General features: G+C 37.9%; 1 protein-coding gene across 2 annotated transcripts in view; it reads right to left on the bottom strand.

Moving 5' to 3' along the window:
* The window catches only part of DYM (dymeclin), a 351,414-nt gene that overhangs the window by 43,566 nt on the left and 287,180 nt on the right, over nucleotides 1-20,668 (bottom strand). For both annotated transcript variants that reach the window (XM_075993890.1, XM_012769895.3), the window contains one exon: nucleotides 10,611-10,724. In XM_075993890.1, the coding sequence (XP_075850005.1) occupies nucleotides 10,611-10,724 (114 nt within the window). The remainder of the gene's footprint in view (nucleotides 1-10,610; nucleotides 10,725-20,668) is intronic.

Here is a 20,668-nt window from a genome sequence, read left to right as displayed (position 1 = left end):
CCAAAATAAAAAAAAAAATTAAAAAAAAAAAAAACTGGTAAAAGATCAAAGAGAGGATTATTTTTCCACAAAGAAAAAAAAAAACTGTTTCATATTTTAAATGTAGTAATTTCTATTTGAAAGAGAATTCAAAAAATCTATTTGATGAGCAAAGATAATTTATGGACACAAACAGTCTATAATTTATCATTTTTTTTTTTTTTTTTTTTTTTTGAAACAGAGTCTCGCTTTGTTGCCCAGGCTAGAGTGAGTGCCGTGGCGTCAGCCTAGCTCACAGCAACCTCAAACTCCTGGGCTCAAGCAATCCTTCTGCCTCAGCCTCCCGAGTAGCTGGGACTACAGGCATGCGCCACCATGCCCGGCTAATTTTTTCTATATATATTAGTTGGCCAATTAATTTCTTTCTATTTATAGTAGAGACGGGGTCTTGCTCTTGCTCAGGCTGGTTTCGAACTCCTGACCTCGAGCAATCCGCCCGCCTCGGCCTCCCAGAGTGCTAGGATTACAGGCTTGAGCCACCGCGCCCGGCCTATAATTTATCATTTTTAATGTTGGGATTTTAGTATAGTGGGTATTCTTTAAATGGGGAAAGTGGAGCATGCTGGGAGTGATTTTCACAATCCAGTAATTGACACCATATTAGTCAGAGATTAGGAAATCCCCTGAAATGTTTGTCCAAATTCATATTTTAAGCTGGGCTTGGGTTAAAGATCTTATCATTCTTTTAAAGTTTTCAAAATGGATCAGGCTCCTATCAATTACAGTGTGTAGTGTCTAAATACTTCCCACTGCCCTCAGAGCTCCCAGACAAGAATCTTGTAAAGAACCTGTATGTAACCAATTGTCAGGAAAACAAAAAAAAACTTACATTGGCAAATTATTTTAAACTATCCCACACTTTTAGATACCAACAGTATTCAGATCCTTCACAGAACTAGGTGAGGTATCAGGGCCTCAAGGCCTCTAAAACCAACAAATGCAGTACCACGAAACTGTAACTGACACAGCCAGATGCTTGCCAGCATCCTTGGTGTGATTATTTATATGCCAGTCACTGCCCTCCTCCAGCTTGTCCCAGAAATGAAAGCTATTGTAAAGAAAGCACTCGTTTCCCCAGATGACCAATTTTGCTATTTGTATGACATTTCATTAGTATTTAAGACACTGGACTTTGGTTTCTTTTGAAAGTTTTAAATCCCCTTCAAAGTTTTCAGAAGCTTGTGAGCTGTACACTCAGAAAAGAATACCCCTTGGAAAATCATAAGGACCAAAAGCAATTGTTTAGTTTTCTTACTCTTCTACTTAAAAAATTCCAGTCTCTAGAACTTTAAAAAATAAACTTCCGTTGTTTATAAGCCATCTGATTTATGGTATTTTGTTATAGCAGCCCGAAAAAACGAAGACACTGAACAATAACTATATTGCTATAAAAAATTATCACTAATTATCAGAAATTTTACTACTCTTCAGTTAAATGTTTTAGTTTTTCTTTAGTACATTTAAGATGCAATGATAATAAAGACTAAACTTTTCTAGTATTACAAAGTAAAAACTATGCTTAATCTACTTATCCATTGCAAAGAAGAAAAAATTTGCCTATAGACTGCTTACAAATCTACCTATCATAGGTTTAATTAAACAGATTCATTGTAAGACATTACAATGAATATCATGGGTTGGACTGTTTATCAAGAACAGCTGCCCTGAAAGTAAATATGACATTAAACCATGGCATGTTTAGTGCAACTTCAATATTATGTATGAGAAAGACCTAACAGTCTGTCAATACTCCATAAAGCAGTAATGAATACAACTTTCATACATTTCAAAGATTGCTCTACAACTCTGAGCACAGGTATTGTCAAACCCATGGACTTATCTTGGTGTAGATAAGTGGGTGCTTTTGGTTACACAAAGCAGTATAGGCAAATGGGTTATGTGAGTTAAGAGGAAGCAAAAATTTAAGATCTGAAAGAAGGAATAAGCTGAAATTTATGGCTCAAAGATAAAAGGAACTAGAATAATCTTGCAGAAGCCATTTAACTTCTCTTTAGCCTCAGTTTCCTCACTTGCAAAATGGAAATCATCCTTATATCTCACAGAATTGCTAGGAAGACTAAATAAGAACACCTGTATACAGATACCTAGCAGAGCACCTGGTATAGAGCAAGTGCTCAATATATGTGAACTGGATGGTAAACAACAGAGGGAGAGGGAGTAAAAAAGATATTAATACTTAGGTCACACTGAAGAGCAGATATAACAAGTAAAAGACCATAGACTTTATTAGTGAAAATTTATGACTATTTGTTTAATTTTAAAATTATTCTGACCTTATTTGAATTACATGTAAAAGATTTTTTATTTTATTTATTTATTTATTTATTTATTTTTTGAGACAGAGTCTCGCTTTGTGGCCCTGCCTAGAGTGAGTGCCGTGGTGTCAGCCTAGCTCACAGCAACCTCAAACTCCTGGGCTCAAGCAATCCTCCTGCCTCAGCCTCCCAAGTAGCTGGGACTATAGGCATGCGCCACCATGCCCGGCTAATTTTCTCTCTCTCTCTCTATATATATATATATATTAGTTGACCAATTAATTTCTTTCTATTTATAGTAGAGACGGGGTCTCGCTCTTGCTCAGGCTGGTTTCGAACTCCTGACCTCGAGCAATCCGCCCACCTCGGCCTCCCAGAGTGCTAGGATTACAGGTGTGAGCCACTGCGCCTGGCCAAGATTTTCTATCTTACAGAAGTCTATTTTAAGGAACATGAAGTGAAAGTTCTCTGTGTTTTATAGGGGAGTAAGATAAAATAGCTTGAATTCTATCAAGGCTAATGGTTAATCCTCACTGTGATCTCCTTAGCTTCGGTAAAGGAAGGGAACTGGGAAAAACTGGGCTGTAAAACAGTGGTTCCCAGCCTGGCAGGTTATCAGGAACACCCAGAGAACTGTTTAAAAAAAGACAGATTTCCAAGTGTATCACCAGACTGAATCAGAACCTTCAAGGTGGGATCCAGAAACCTGCATTTGAAAACAATGTTCCAGGTGATTGTGTTCATTAATTAAGTGAATTCTTAGCTGGGCACAGTGGCTCACGCCTGTCATCCTAGCACTTTGGCAGGCTGGGTTGGGATGATCGCTTGAGACCAGGAGTTCGAGACCTTCCAGGATAACACAGGGAGACCCTGTCTCTATACAAAAATTTAAAAAATTAGCCAGGTGTGGTGGTGCACACCTGTAGTCCCAGCTACTCAGGAGGCTGAGGCAGGAGGAGGATCCCTTTGAGCCCAGGAGTTTGAGGCTGCAGTGAGCTATGACGGTGCCACTGCACTACAGCCTGGGCAACAGAGCCAGACCCTGTCTCAAAAAAAGAAAAAGAGAGAGAATTCTCTAGAAATCCTGACCTTGGTGGATGTAGAATCAGTGTGACCAGATAAAGGCAATATGGAAGGGTTCTGCTGGTGGAAAGCGCTGGGCATTAGAGCTCCCAGACTTTCCAAGGGAGAAGGAGACAGGCGTCGGCTCCTATTAGTTTCTGTCAGGACCTGAAACACGCATGCTCTACTTATAGCAGAGAAAGTAATCAGCTATAAAAATGCATGTAGTGGCTCTTTCCCGGACCTTTGCATAGCCTGACAGTTCTACCATGCTCTTCACCCTATGAGAAAGGTTCAGAAATAGAAAAAAAAAAGAACACTGGACAAATTTATTCTAGTAACATAAATCAGACTATTTTACTCTACTTGAACTATAAAGAAATCACTGCAGGTGATAGCCAAGAAGAGAACCCCTGAGAAACTATTAAAAATTTACTCAGGCCAATTTATACAGGAATTAACTTATTGATGAGAACTACTAAAGCAGAGGTCTTCAGATTAGGGTTGTGTCACTGTAAGAATGCATGAGTGTGGAATAATATTACATACTTAAAAAAAAATGTAACTATTCCAACAAAGTGACCAGGGCTTCCAGTCTAAACTTGGCTTTCCTACAATATTTAGGCATAAAAGTTGACCTTTCAAGAGTGTACGGAGAGCTGTTCTCCAAAGAATGTTTTCTTGAAGCAGCATTTTGGACCACCACTCACGGTCAACAGGCCCATTCTTTCTGCCTTTCCTTCCCTCCCTCCCTCCTTCCCATTCAGCAAGTGTCCAGTATGTGCCAGATACGCTTGGGCAATCCCAGTGGACAAAATGTAAAGACTCCTTCCCTCCTGGAGCTTACATTGTCTGGTAGGATAATAATAAATAATTATATATTATGTTAGGTGATAAAAGCCATGGAAAAAAGAAAAATACAGTAGGATTAGGGGGACTGGGCATGCTGAAATTGAAACAGGGAGGTCAGGGCAGGCCTCACTGAGAGACAGGTCTCATATGCTCAAGATGACATAAGACTTCAAGGAGGTGCAGGAGGGAGGTATGCAGGTATTTGGGTGGGGAGAACAATCCAGGCCACAGCTCTAAGGATGAGAGTGCTGATGTGTTTAGGGGCATTGTCTACTGCCTTCTTTTCAAACTAGAGCAGGCATAAGAATCACCTGGGAGTTAAAAGCAGGCATCAGAATTACCAGGGAGGCTTGTTAAAGCACCAATTGCTGGGTTCCAGCCCCACAGCTTCTAACTCAGTAGGTCTAGGGTGGGGCCTGAGAATCTGCATTTCTAACAAGTTCCCAGGGGATACTGATTCTGCTGGTCCAAGGATCACACTTAGAAAACTACTGATTTCATGCATTATTTTTAAAACTCTGAGTTGCTAAATAAATAGAGGATCATTAAATCAATTTAATAGGTCTGACTAGCAATAAAAAAAAGTAAAGAATAGAATAGAAATAGAGCCTATCACATTTAATGGGGTAAGTACTGTTTCAGTTGTATATAAATGTGTGTACTGCATCATGGGGTAAAATGTATTTTTTACTGTGGGTGGTGGTCAAAAAAGTCTTTGACCACTGGTCTAATGACTTTATTCTATCATTAAATAACAAAGGTCATATTAATTCAGCAGAGGGCAGTAAGCAAGTCCAACTGTTCCCGTTGGACACTAAGCTGAACTTGCCATGGGCCTTCTCTTCCACTCACATAAGATTTCCTCTGCCTGGATTCCCTTCCATCGCAGCCCATGCAGACCTCACCATCCCTTCAAGACAGTCAAGTCTAGGTTTCTCTTATACCTTCCCTGACTAGTTCTTCTCAGTGGTGTCTCTGCTCCTTGCTCCAGAACTTAATTTCTATAGCATTGGCTTGACACATGGTACAAACCGCCCTGCTCTGTCATCTTTGCAAGGGTGTGCCTTTTCTCTCCTGAAAGGTCACACATTTTTTTGAGGGCAGGTTTGACGTCTTATACAACTTTGTGTTTCCAACAACTTCTTAGAAATGCTGTGGTAATAAAATAACTACATGTAGATGGAATAAACAGTCAATCCACACTTGTAAATGATAATGTATTATTTGTATGTTATAGGTAATACATGTGATGATGCAAATTAATGTATAGGAACAGGTGAATGCACACATTATGGGAAGCAAATGTGGGGACAGCAGGAGAAGGGTGGTACAAACAGGGCCAAACAAAGGGAAATCAATTGGCTGGGAAAGCTTAGTGGTCAGAGATCCTTCTGCCCTTCACCAAGAGCCTGGGCTGAGGCATCCTTCGGATAGCATGCCATGGAGAACATCCTCACTCTTCACTGGGGAGGAGTAAGTAATTTTGATGTTTTGCATAATGCTGTGCAGTGGACAAGGAGGGTTGAAAGGCCAAGGAAAAACCATTATACTGGCTGAGAGGAAAGAGAGACACAGGAATCAAGAGGCAGAGTGAAGAATTTACCCCAGTAAGTATTCAATAAGTTCGGTCCCAGGCCCTGAGCTAGGTGTGCTGGGGGACATTTTTGCGATAATGGAGGGACATCCTACATACCATGGGAATGTGGAGGAAGAACTGCCCATGTGTGCCTGGGTGAAGCAGAGTGGACCTCATATATGGAGGGAGTCCGTGTTGGGACTTGAAGCGTGATCTGCTCCTCTGGCAGACAAGACATGAAGCTTGAGGAAAAGGAGAAAGGAGGCAGGAACAGCATGTACGAAGGCCAGATGTTCAAGAATACTGGACATTTGGAGACCTGCCAGCGTCTGACATAGTCAGGGCATGGGTTCCATAGGAGAAAAAGAATAAAACCTAAGCCAGGAGTTAGACCACAAAGTGCCTTGTGTGTAGGGTTACAGCAGGGTGTGCACTGAAGATACCTCTGGCAACAGGGCTAGGGATGCCTGGGGAGGAAGAATGCCCAAGTGGGGACCCCAATTAGGATGTCATAGGATGCAAACAAATGTGGAAAAGCAACAGGGGAGAGTGGCAATTATGGAGGGAAAGGAATGACTTGAGAAATAATCAGAATTCATGGAACTTAGGGTCTAACTATACTTTTGAGGTAGAGGAAGGATGCTGGCTAGAAATACATGGGGAGCACGGGTATGTAGAGAGGCAGAGCAGGAGAACTGTAGACTCGCTGAGGTTGCTCCTATAGGACTCCAAGGTGGGGCCAACCAAGAGCAGGTGGGCAACCAGTATGGCACTCAGGAATCTGCCCTAGGGACAGAGAATTGACAGAAAACTGAAAAACACTGGGGTGGGAAAGGGGGAGAGAACCCTATGGGAGAAAGGGGAAAGTTTTTAAGCAAGTTGGTATTGAGAAACTATGGAAAATCTCTTGAAATTTCGGTTAGTGTCATTTTCTGTTTCTCTTTATGTACCTTAAGACAACCAGGAAAGTATTCTAAAAAGTGGATATAAAATGAAAGCTTTAACAATTATTTAGTGTGACACTGGTTCTCACTTTTAATTCCTATGATTTATCGAGTGTCATATTTACACTATAAGAGAAGTTATCTTCTGGTTAATTCACCTTGAAAAGCATTATCTAATTTTCAAGCACTAGATATGGTAAACTTATCTACCCTCAAATGACAGAAAATTCATTAAACCAAAGAAAAGAGGGAACTTGGGAATTTTACGTAATAAAATGTGAGGTGGAGTGGCAGTAGCATAAGAACACACACGGATGGGATGAATTCTGACCCATCACCACGACAGTCCAATTGCTTCATAGTAAGCGAAATGGGAGCCAGGAATATATCCTGTTGTGGATACAGACAGTGAGAGCTTTGAGCTGTGGCTTCTAACTCTGCTCCCAGAGGACATACTAACTTTATTTATTTCCTTCCAAACCCTAAAGGAGAAATAAGCAAGTTAGGATTTCAGTGCCTGTTCTTTTAGTCTCTGTTTAAGCAGGAGGGTCTGGAAAAAATAATTACCTGGTATTGCTTTTCCCAGACTTCATGGAATACCAGTAAGAAGAGAATGTTTAGAATGATATTAATACGATTTACTCTGAACAGCCAAGTTGTTTAACTATATAGACAGATTTATCCAAAGAGTATATATTCCCACATAGGATATTACACAAATATTTTAGAAAGCTATGTCAAATAATATTTGATTGAAAAATATTTTATTTGGTTGAAAGTCAATTACTGTGCCATGGGCTTCCAGATCTTAATGTTTACTTGCCCAAAATTGGAAGAATAATTCTTCTACAAATTTGGCTTCAGTTCTACAATGCAAGGGAAACTTCAAAAATTTCTGGCTCATCTACTTCAGCTGACATTAGCTGGCTAATTTCTCACGAGTAAGGGGCACTGTGATCCTCTTAACAACCCACAGATAGTCAGAAAGGATTCTGAATTTTTTAATGCTGAATTTATATATTTAAAAAGAACACATCAATAAGTGTATATTATTCCACACTTTCTTAGAGAGCTAACTAAAATAGCATTTCCAATTTCAAACCAACTCTTTTAAATCAATCTCATGTACAAAGCTATTATTACATAACTGACAATTATTTTATCAGTATGTATTAGTAAACCACCCCAAAAGACTATAATGTGCTGTCATGTGGTATAATGAAAATATTATTCAACACATAGTTTGAATTTTCAATCAACTTTAGATACCACAGTGTTCTGTGAATTAAACTCTAGAGGTTTTAAGTGATTCGTTTTATTATAAACACTCAATCCAAAAAGATGATTAAAATAATTGAGGATAAGGCTTGATTATAAGGATAAACAGCCTTTTTTCCTAGTAACATCTGTGATAATAATATGCTGTCATTTAAACTAACTGAGGATGACTCACCATCTGTGAGTAAATGTAATTTTAGTTTCTTTTCTAGTACTGGGGGTAGGGTTTTTCTTTTTTTTTTTTTTTAACTGAATCATCCATCTTTCATCCTTTTGCAACCCAACCATAGAGTGAGTTGGAAAGCTGAGATCAGAAGTACAATTTCTTGCTATGTTTCAGAACAAAATTAACTGTCCCACTTAAGAAATTTACTCATGAACTTGGCCTCAATAAGATCTTGCTATAAATAATAGTTAACTTGCATGGGATCTCCCACAGATCAGTTAATTTCTCTCTTTAGCCATAATTCTGAAAAACAAAGTTATATTTTCATTTATATGTCACTGTCTCAAATATAAAAGGCATTTTATTTTATAATAAATTAACAACATGTTAACATCCAAACAGCCTGGACACTGTAATTCATTTTGCTTTAATATAAGTATTATAGGGAACTACAAGAATAATTTTCAATATCTGTTGTAGCCATGGAGGGTCTCTTGGGACAAGAATATTCACTAATCAGAAAATAAAATCTGAGACTGGAATAAGTAGGAAAAAATGGGCTAAAGACACAATTAGTGAGATATAAGCCAAAAGAAAGGAGCTAAAATTGATCATCAGGAAAGGATACAAAAGGAGAAAAGCACATGAGTATTGCAGCAGAATGAAGCAGCATTAGCTGTCCATGGAAGACACAAGAGATGGGGAAAGAAAGGTACATAAATTCTCAGAAGGTGGTAGTCTTGTGCCCACAGCAATTTTCATTTACTTCCGTACCATTTCAGTCCCCTATTCTCATGGCAAAATCCAGACCATGTTATTACCAAGATCTACTCCACATTTGAAATCTTAAATCTAACACACTGCTCTCTCATCACCATCTCCATTGCTTCTACCTAGCTGGTTCTTTGATCTTATCAAAATCCCCTGCCCCCCGACTCCTTGGCAGTCTCCTTTTCTGACAGCCTGCTGATATTCTACTTTTTTCTTGACTCAGCTTAGCCACCAAGATCTATCACTTCCTGAGAACAGCCACTCTAATCTTCATGGATTTTTGTACTGGTTCACATGGTATAGTTTAAGTAAATTTGAAATAGTGCAAGAAAAAAAAAAAACCCACAAAACCCAAAAATAAACCAATAGGCCAATGTCTTACTTTATGTAAACATGGAAATAATATGAATGCCTTACATTTAAAAATTGTCAGGAATAGAATAATGTCAAAGCTAGAAGGCCCAGTGAACTGTAATTTGTTTTTAAGCTATTACCACATGGCGGTACCACTTTGGCTGATAAACAGAAACACTTGCCGCCTTTACTCAGTACCGTGTGAGAATCTCGCTGCTGTTTATGTACAGAGGAACTTCGGTAAGTCACTGTCATGACTGATGTGGTGTTATTTTACAGACTCTGTTATTATAACTGAAAATATTTTTATATCTGACAACAATATCTCTCAAGCATTCATTAAGCAGTGGTTTTAGTGATAGTGTGGAAAAACACAGCCCCTAAAACAGTACCATTGGAACAGAAGTTAGTTATGATAAAACACCATGAAGAAGGCCAAATATCCACTATGACATCCTGTGTTGTTAATTTAGGAGAAAGCACTGTAAAAAAATTAGAGCCAATGAGGGGAAAAAATTAAAAAGTCATAGGAAAGTAAAATTATGCCACAAGGCTATATACATTCATGCATCCCCCAAAATATCCCCTTTGTATCTTCTCCTATGAGATAATTAGTCTTAAAGTATGAGTTTTATATCATGAGATTACTTCAGAATATATCTATCATATAGATGTAACCGACTTCTTAAAATATAGTATTTTCCCTATGGTTTCCATGAAGTGCTTCTCTTTCCATTCCTATATCCTAAGTGTACAGTAAATAGTGTGGCAATTATGAGCATGGACTTTGGAGCCAGACTTCCTGGGTATGAATCCCCCAGGCTCCATCACTTTCTAATAGCATGCCTTTGGGTAAGCTTCTTAACCTCTCTATACATCAGTTCTCATCTGAAAAATTGTGAAGACAACCCGACTCAAGTATCAAATGAGTCGATAACTTGTAAGACATTTAGAACCCACATGGCACTAACATCATGCATTAGCTACAACAGTCATCATCATCATCACCTTCCCATCAACCCTTGATGTTACTTAGAAGACCAAATATATTTCATTGTGTTAAAAAAATGACCTGACCCTTTATTCATAGTATATAAATTACTTATAGTATATGCAGTGGTTTCACATAGGATATGCAGCGGTATGAAGATATTAGTCCTTCTTTTGAAATACTGTCAGAAACCTTTCTCATTATAGTTCAGGGGAGCCTTTCTAGTGTAAGAACTGGGTAAGCATTATGATTCTGAATAGAGCAGGTAAGTGTCAACTGAATGTTTCTTTAGCCGTCTTACCTTTAGTCTGTCTTTGGGCAGCGCGACAATACCTTGCTTAATGATTTCCAGGACACGTTCCACTGACAGCTCAGCTCCAGCTTGTAGCAACCTTGAGCTAAAGAAGGTGATCACCTGCAAAGTAAAGTGTTATTTTTTAAACCAGTAGATGTATAAAATGTATTTTCAGTAGATGCCTTTCTCACATGGGAGTCAAACAATCATAATTCTGATTCTAGAGTGACCTGGCTTTTAATTCACCAGCCCCTGCAAACACAATCTTCTCTTTTGGGTTTGATGTCCAAATCAGAGCCAACTCCTGAATATTCAGGGATGATTAATTCATTCTGTGAATTAAGTAGCCTCCTGAATTCTGCTCTTTCTTGTGCTGACTTGGCATTTATATTTCATCTAGAAAGCAGTACCCATCAGAAAGTGGGAAGAGAAATCTAAGCCTTAAAGCTTGTCAATTTCAAGGCTTAATATTCATAGTAGCACTCACAAAAAAAAAAAAAAAAAGGAGGGGAGAGGCTTAATAGGAAAGGAATTTGAAGTTAATGGCTAAAATGATGTTTTGGGGATTATCTATGAATTTAATTTACCCATATCACCCTTATCCCTGATAACCAGGGATAATCAACAGCAACCTAAAATTACTTTTGCTTCATGTTACAGCATAGCCTAAACTAGGTAGGCAAGATATTAACAGTGGCATTCTGGAAATAACACGGTCTCTAAATATTTGTCACTAAAAACTAACAGAATGTCATCATTTTTTAGCAAATCATTTTTAAAACCACAGTATTAATAAATCATGAAGACTGTAGACCCCTTTTTAATTCAAGAACATTTAGGTGTTTAAAGTCAAACATGCAAAATATAAAAATTTATTGCATTTTTTAAAAGTTGAACATTTCCTTTTATGTTTTCTATTTTCTAGGTAAAGTATATGAATTACAAACAATTCTTTGCAAACATTTTTTATGCATTTTCTTTCAGAATTCCTCTCTTAAATATTGTTTAAGAGTACAATAACTTTGAACCATTCTAGTGGAAAGTACACTATGTTACATAAATGCCACTGAAATGTATTTGTACTGCAAAGTAAAGAGACTCCGTTGGAGCCAGGACCATTAACAAGCGCTAATCTGTGCCTCACAACTCTGTGGCAGTGAGTGAAAACGAAGGTAGCTGATAGCTGGTGGTTCTGCTGTTGATTTCACATAAATCATAATTTATCTCCAGATAAATTATTTCTTTATTTGATGCCACCACCAGCTCCTTTACAAGTTGCTTATTTTGTCCACGACCAGGTTGGTCTTTCAATATGTGCCTATGTATCTTGTTTTTCCCAAGTCAGATTTTAAACTCCTTTGGGGATTCTGGGATTAAAATTTTGCTCAGAGTTTAGACACAGCAGGTATGTAAACGGATTTTTATAATATAGTGAATAAATCTTTGAAGAAAGACACAACACAGATAGGAAATCACACTGCAATAGATTAAAATCTTATTTTTAAATATGCAACAATAAAGATACAAAATAAAAACTTTCTTTTTGTGCAAGTATCTTTGCAGGTTTTAAACTTAAACAGTTTTTCTGAGAAAAAGTTGGTTAACCATATGAATTGCCATTTTTGTTGGTAAAATATAGTTGAATATTAGCAAATGCATATGGGTCAACCTAATATCTATGCATAAAATTCTCTTCTTTGACCAATAAATAAATAAATAAATAAAGAGTAGGAGCATATCTGTTAAAAACTCATTTTAAGAAAAAATATCAACTGAAAAGTAGGAAGATAGATCTTATAGATATTTGAGGCTTACGGAATGATTTTTTCTAATATTTATTAAAAGCTGACATTTCACTATTGGATGATTTCTGGCTATGGCAATACACAAGGTTGCAAGGAGCAATTCTCAAATATGGCTGACCATCAAAAATAGCTGGGAAGCCTTGTGAAATGCTGATCTCAGGGCCCAGCCAGTGACCTGCTCCACTGGGCTCTCCTCTCCAGGTGAGTTTGATGCCAACCAGAATCTAGACTAGAGGTCTCCAAACTTTTCTGATTGTAACTTGCAAGTAAAAAAGAGTGGGGATGTAGTTGCAATATATGTTTTATTTCTCTATAAATTATGCAATATACCATAGCCTTAATATTTTACATATTATGAAATGTATAGAAAAAGAAATTTAAAAGAATGAGATAAAGATAAAATAAACTAGATTTTAAAAATACTTACCTGATGATACAAAACATTTTTTGGTACTCATTAAAATATTATTGAAAATAATCTGGGCAGTTAGCTATTGTATGTTTTGCGAATCACAAAGGCTTCATGTTAGTATCAGCAAGTCTGATATTCATTCATGGTAAGATGTACTGTTCACTGTGGTGGATCTAAGTCCATAATGTAAACAATCTTCCTGATAAATTTTATGGATCGTGAGAACAGATTAGTGCATCATTGTTTTCACCTTGTAATGTGACACTTGTTTTGTTCTAGGAGGAGGATGTCAGCTCTACCATTATCTTCTGTCATGTGTGCTTATATTGTTGTACTACCGTTCATCTGTGGGGCAATATAATATTTTGTGAGGGTTTAATGAAATCTAGATGCTATAACCAAGAACACACACACTACAATAAACTTAAAGTGAATGAAAAGGTGAATGCACATCTGAAAACCCTGCAAGTATTGGGAAGCCCCACCTATCTCTTCCCTCTGGATACCTGGACTACTGGAGCTGATGTATAGATCCTGGCAGGTTGTGAATGCTGACACTATTAGTAAAACTAAATCCATCCGTCCAGTCCGGTTCCGTCCGTCCATCCATCCATCCAACCATCCATCCATCCATTCATTCCTTAGAGACAAGGTCTTGCTTGCCCAGGCTGGAGTGCAGCGGCCCGATCATAGCTCACTGCAACCTCGAACTCCTAGGCCCAAGTGATCCTTCTGTCTTAACCTCCTGAGTAACTAGGACTACAGGCGCACACCACCACATTTAGCTAATTTTTATATTTTTGTATTTGTAAAGACAGAGTCTCGCTATTCTGACTAGGCTGATTTCAAACTCCTGACTTCAAGCAACCCTCCCACCTTGGCCTTCTAAAGTGCTAGGATTACAGGCATGAGCCACTGAGCCCAGCCTACTTTATTTTTAGATGAATAAATAAAGCTGTAATATTTTCTTCCTACACACTGATCACTGGTGCAACCTCTGCGGTATGTGTATCCATCTACTCTGAAGATGGCTAATCGAGATAACAAAATGCATATATCAAAGCTAAATGGAACTCATAGTATTCATATAGTACTCAAAGACATTACAAACCAACCAAAGAGAGTACTTTTATGTCACATCACCAAAGAACAAAGTAATGCAATGACAGTCCTGTTTTGTTCACTCTGTGCCTACAGTGGCTTGCCTCTAAGCCACAAGGAATTTCCATTCTCACCAGGAGAGCTACAGAGTATATATGAGGCTCAGTTTCAAAGTAAAAATTTTTTTTCCAACTGTCTCTCATTTGTATGTTTTAAAGCTCACATTCTGTTTTTGCATTCAAACTCACACTATTTTAGAAAATGATAAAACTACCACTTCTATAAGGGAAATATAATTTATATATCAAAAAGGAAGGAAATGAACCTCTACTGAATGTTTATTATGGACCTTGTGCTGTACATATACTGTTTAATTTTCACAACAATCCTATAAGGTGATAAAAATCTCTGTTCTATAGAAAGAGTAAACACGATCAGAGAGACAAGAAGCTGGACCCGGGTTACCTGGGCAAGTGCCAGGAGCAGGACTACAACTTGGGTGTTTCTGCTTACTTTATCATGTCTCCAGCAATTCTGATGTAGCAAAATAGAGCACAGGCTTAGTTTTTTTTTAGTAGGAAATATCTAAGATAAAAGGTGTAAGTTGTTTCACCAAAAATTTCAGATGGAGTCCGACTGCAACACCAGCAAAGAATGTAAAACAATTCATTCAAAGATATGAACTTCTATTTCCTGCTACCAGCATGAAATAGTGACTTTAGTGATGATGACTACAACTGATACATGGCTTTTGTCAACTTGCTCAACAACCATTAAAACTGTTACGACAGATGAACTTTTTTCCCTCTGAAAATGTCTGCACAGGACACAACTGATAACAGAAAACATTTAAAGTAAATCCTTTAGCTAAAGTGGGAATGAATACTTCATTAGTGTAACTCAAAGGCAACCTTTCAAAGGAAGGTACTTCTCCACAGTTCATGTTTTACAACTTTCTTCCACCCACCAGATTTGGCTGCAGCCCATGAAATACAAGCACAGCACATTAGCTTCCATTATGCTGTTAGCTTTGAACAGCAATTGCCCAATGCCATGTTCTGATTAATCAGTTGTACCCTTTGAGTAATATCAAAATCACATTTAACCACCTGTCATGAAACCAGTGAATGATCATTAGATCAGATTTATAGAGATGAGAAGCTTTTCTGGGGTAGGGGAGAGTAAAAAAGGAGCCAATGTATGCTAGCCAGGCAAACATTCTTGCTTGCTAAATGGCCACTCTCCCAAGAGGTAAAAGTGGAACACTAATATATATTTTTTAAGACAATGATAAACATATCTTAGAAAGTAAAATACGGATTTCCTCACTGACTTTTTTGGGTTTTCCTTCAAGGTTTAGTGTTGTAATCAATACATGTATTGACAACCTATTCATCAGAGGAGCTCTCCAGAGGATTTACAAAGAAAATAGGTGATATTGTTTTCTGTCTTCAAGAAAGGTGCAATATATTAATAATTGGGGAGATAAGATACAGACCAAACGTGTATAATTAATAGATTAGGCATCATGGTAGATAGAGTAGACTATGAACTACTCAAAATCCGAAAGCATTGGCCAGGCGCAGTGGCTCACACCTGTAATCGTAGCACTCTGGAAGGCAGAGGCGGGCGGATTGCTCCAAGTCAGGAGTTTGAAACCAGCCTGAGCAAGAGCAGGATCCTGTCTCTACTATAAATAGAAAGAAATTAATTGGTCAACTAATATATATAGAAAAAAATTTAGCCGGGCATGGTGGCACATGCCTGTAGTCCCAGCTACTCGGGAGGCTGAGGCAGCAGGATTGCTTGAGCCCAGGAGTTTGAGGTTGCTGTGAGCTAGGCTGACGCCACGGCACTCACTCTAGCCTGGGCAACAAAGCAAGACTCTGTCTCAAAAAAAAAAAAAAGGAAAGCATAGATTTGGGTCCTGCTACTTATTAGCAATGTGACTTACCAGACACTCAACTTCTTTTACATATAGCATCATGCAGTGGTTGAGAACTTAACCTGGTGTCAGACTGCTTGAGTTTAAATATCAGCTCTTTATAATGTCTGCAAAGTGACAACGTTGCTACATCTATTTCATAGAAACCAATAACGATCATGTGACAACTTTGTCATTTTGTAAATGAAAGGACTGATATAAACCCAACAATAATGATAGTAGCTGACATTTTGTCAGCATTTACCACGTGCAAGGCCGCTTTGGGAGAAAACACTCCTCCAAACTGTGCTTTCCTTTAAACTCCACAACAATAAACACAGAAGACGACTCTGTGACCAAATGTGGGATTTTCCCCACACACCAAGCAGCGGACACCAGATGGGTGTCCTGTAATTCAATTCTGACACTGTCGACTGAAGACAGTGTCCGATCCCACAGGGTGAGGGGCTCAGTCTCCAAGACAACCCCCACCTTGCCACCAGTGGCAAGATCAGGCCTCCAGAGCTTCTGACTGACCCTCTTCCTCTTTGAGTTCTATCGATTTGGCTGAGTGGCTCACAGAACTCAGGGAAACACATTTCCTGATTTATTATAACAGATATTACAAAGGATACAGATGAAAAGATGTATAGGGCAAGGTGTCGGGGAAGGGGTGCTTCCATGCCCTCTCTGGGTGCACCACCCTCCAGGAACCTCCTCGTGTTCAGCTATCCAGAAGCTCTCCAAACCCAGTCCTATTGGGTTTTTATGGAGGCTTTGTTACATGGGCATGATTGACAATCCTGTAGAAATGTGGCTGGACAAAAAGTGCATGATCCTAAACCCAGCAAGGCCTATCTGTTCATATTCTTCTTGGCCTGCCTGTGTAGCGTCCTTCCTCCAGGATATGGGGCAAGACTCTCTGGAAAAAGGGTCTTTTTACCCACAATCAGACTGGAGTCCTGCCTTGGGCAGATGAAAGGAGGGCAGGACAAGGTCAGAGAGAGAGATTCTGTCTCCTGAGGCCTAAAGTTCCCCAACATTATAATAAGAACTATGGGAGTTATGATTCAGGAACTGTGGATGAAACCAATATATTTAATATATAATATATATAATTTAATATATAATACCACAAAGGCACTCTGAAGATATTAACTTATTAATACTTAATGCTGTAAATTTCCCTCTGAGCTTTAATTGTGTCCCACAAATTTTGATATATTGCATTTTCATTTCTGCTCACTTTAAATTTGTTCTATTTCCTTGTAACCTTCTCTTTGACCCATGCGTGTACTGTTTAATTTCCAAATATCTGCAGATTTTCCAGCTATCTTTCTTATTAATTTCTGATTTAATTTCATTGTGGTCAAAGAACATACTATATATGATTTTAAGTGTTTTAACTTTGTTGAGGTTTGCTTTATGTCCTCAAATATGGTTTATTTCCATGAATGTTTCTTGCGCACTGATGGTGTTGGGTGGAATGTTCTATATATGTCAACTATTAATAAATCAAGTTAGTTGGTATTGTTTGGGCCTTCCACATCATTCTATTAATATATCATTACCAATTTTCTGTTTATTTGTTGCACCAATTACTGGGAAAGAAGTCTTGATTTCTCCAATTATAATTATGGATCTATTTCTTGTTGCAATACCATCAGCTTTTGTTTCATATGTTTTGAAGCTGTTTTGTTACATGTATACACATTTAGGATGGTTATGTCTTTTCAGTGAATTGATCTCTTCATCATCATTACATGGTGTCCTTCTTTAAGGTAATATTCCTTGTGCTGAAGTCTACTTTGTCTGCTATTAATATAGTCCCCCCAACTTTCTTTTGATTAGTGCTTGCATGGTAAAACTTCTTTCATCCTTTTACTTTTAATCTATCTATGTTTTTACATTTAAAGTAGGTTTCTTGTAAACAGCACATAGTTAGGCCTTATTTTTTATCTAATCTGAAAATTTCTGTCTCTTAATTGAGGTATTAAAGATCATTTACATTTAATTTAATTACTGGGAAGGCTGGATGTAAATATTACTTGTTGTTTTTTATTTGTTCCACTAATTATTTATTCTGTTTTTCCTGCCTGCCTTTGGACTGAGTATAAATTATGATTCTATTTTATCTTCATCTTTGGCTTACTATTTTTATCTCTATTTCTATTTTTTTTTAGTGGTTGCCCTAGAGTTTATAGTATATATCTTTAGTTTATCACAGTTTACCTTCAAATAACATTATATCACTTCACATTGTTAAGAACTGTGAAGAGCCTGAAAATGCTCTACTTGTGAGTTAACAAGTTAGCCAGTCCACAGCCTCACAGATCCTGGAACAAGACAGAGATTTATGGGTCAGAGACACTATTTACTAGTCATGGCAATAGCAGCAATTAGAGCATGTGCATTGTTGTACTGGGTCCGCAACCCACAATTTTCTCAGGGTGATGCAACAATGGCTAGATAATACCTGAACATGCAGTATATTCTGCTACAGGAACAGAACCCCAAACTTAGAGACCCCACATCTCTTATAATGGTCAGTAAGCATGCCTGTCTTTGGCTCCACAGGGAGTCACAAACATCCTTTAAAAGATAATCTATAGCAAAGTGCAGTCAGTGCCTTTGCTCACAAAATGTCAGAAACATGAGACCTCTGGAACTGTCTCCAAACACACACATGTGCCAAATTCCAATTCTCCCTGCCCATCCCTTGTGCCACTGTTGACACACATCTTACTTTTATACATGTAACAACCCCCCCAATACATTATTACTACTTTTGTTTTAGACAAGGAGTTGGGAACCTATAGCCTGTGGGCTAGACCTGGCCTGTTGTCTGTTTTTGTAAATACGATTTTATTGGAACATAGCCATGCCCATTTGTTTATACTGTGCATGGCTGCTACTGAACTACAACAGCAGAGCTGAGTAGTTGTGACAGACTCTATTGCCTATAAAGCCTAAAATACTTACTATCTTGCCATTTACAGTAAAAGTTCATTGACCTCTTCTTTAGACAGTCAATTATTTTATGGAGTGAATCAACATAAGAAAAAGTCTTTTATGTTTACCTTAATTTTTACCATTTCTGGAGCTCTTACTTTCTTTTTGTAGATTCGAGTTTCTGTCAGGTATGATATAGTTCTTCTGCATGACTAACTTCCTTTAACATTTCCTATGGTACACACCAGCAATCAATTTTCTCAGTTTCTGCCTGAAAATGTCTTTATTCCATTTTCAGTTTTTAAAGACATTTTTGTGGAGTATAAATTCTGGGTTGACAAGAATTTTTTTCATTGTAGCATTATAAAGACGTCACTTCATTGACTTGCATAGGTTCTGACAAGAAGACTGTTGTTATTATATTTGTTCCTCTGTATATAATAATGTTTCTTTTTTCTCTGGCTACATTCAGGATTGTATTTTTTCTTTTATCTTTGTTTTTCATATGTTTAAATATAATGTGCCTTTTTAAAAAATGGGTTTATCCTGATTGAGGTTCTGAGCTTCCTGGATCTGTGGTTTGAAGTCAGTATTTTTGGAAAATTCTCAGCCATTATCTCTTCAAACATTTCTTCTGTCCTCTCTCTCTCTTCTCTGAGACTCCAATTATAAGTATATTGGATCATCTGACATTCTATAGCTCTTGGATGCTCTGTTTGCATGTTTCACATTTTTTCTCATTCATTGTGTTTGTTCACATAATTTCTACTGACCTATCTTCAAGATCACAGATTTTTTTCCTTGGGTATACCCAAGCCCATTAATAAGCCAGTCACAGGAATTCTTTATCTGTAATATCATGTTTATTACTTCTAGCATTCCCATTTGATTTTTTGTTACAGTTCCTATCTCCCTCCAGATTCTCATTCTGTTTATACATGTGGTCACCTTTTCCCCTAGGTCAGAAAAACTTTTCTGTAAAAGGCTAGGTAGTAAATATTTTAAGCTCTGTGGATCACAATATAGTCTGTGACATATTCCTCTTCTTTTTTTTAAGCAACCCTTTAAAAATGCAAAAAAATTTAGTTCGTAGACTATACAAGTTGTGAGCTGGACTTGGTTTATGAGTCATACTTTGTTGACCTTCACACTAGATCTTTTAAACCTATTAATCCTAATTAAAGTCCTTGTCTGATAGTTCCAACATCTGAGTCATCACCGAGTCTGATTATGTTGTTTCTTCACAATATCATTTTTTCTTGCTTTTTAGTGTCTCATAATGCTTGGTTAAACACTGCACATCATGCGTAGAAGCATAGAGACTGAGGTGAATATTATTTATGCTGAAATTGGGAATACCTCTTCTTAGGTCAGGCTTAGGGTTGAACTAATTCACTCAGAAGGTGAGCTGAATTTGAGGGTTTTTTTTTGCTCTTATGGCTACCCTCAGTGTACCACATCCTCTAATGATACCTTCCGCTTAGTTAACCTGAAGGATCATAGGTTTTTCAATGTTCATGCTTCATTTTCTGCTTTATGTCATTTCTGTGTGCCTGGGTAACGCAACAAGTTCTATATCCATGCTATTGATCCATTCCTAGTGACAGACTGCTGTTGCCTGCTGTTCTGTATTTGTTAGGCTGGTGGCAGGAGGTACAGTGTTCTATGTTGTCCTGGACCTGCTGTCCTAAGACCTCCGACTTAAGTGGTTTTCTTATGCCTAGGTCTAGGGTATGAGGTTTTCTCAGTTTTTTCTTCCCTTTCTTCCCACAGCAGCTAAAAACTTTGTCATGTATCTATGGTGAGTCTTGTGGTAGGACTGGGACTCTCTTGGAATCCTGGGGCTGAGACAGTTTCCCTTTCCCACAAT

Source organism: Microcebus murinus, chromosome 17 (assembly GCF_040939455.1).
Source record: "Microcebus murinus isolate Inina chromosome 17, M.murinus_Inina_mat1.0, whole genome shotgun sequence".
Classification (NCBI taxonomy): Eukaryota; Metazoa; Chordata; class Mammalia; order Primates; family Cheirogaleidae; genus Microcebus; species Microcebus murinus.
This window is presented reverse-complemented; position numbering and strand designations above follow the sequence as displayed.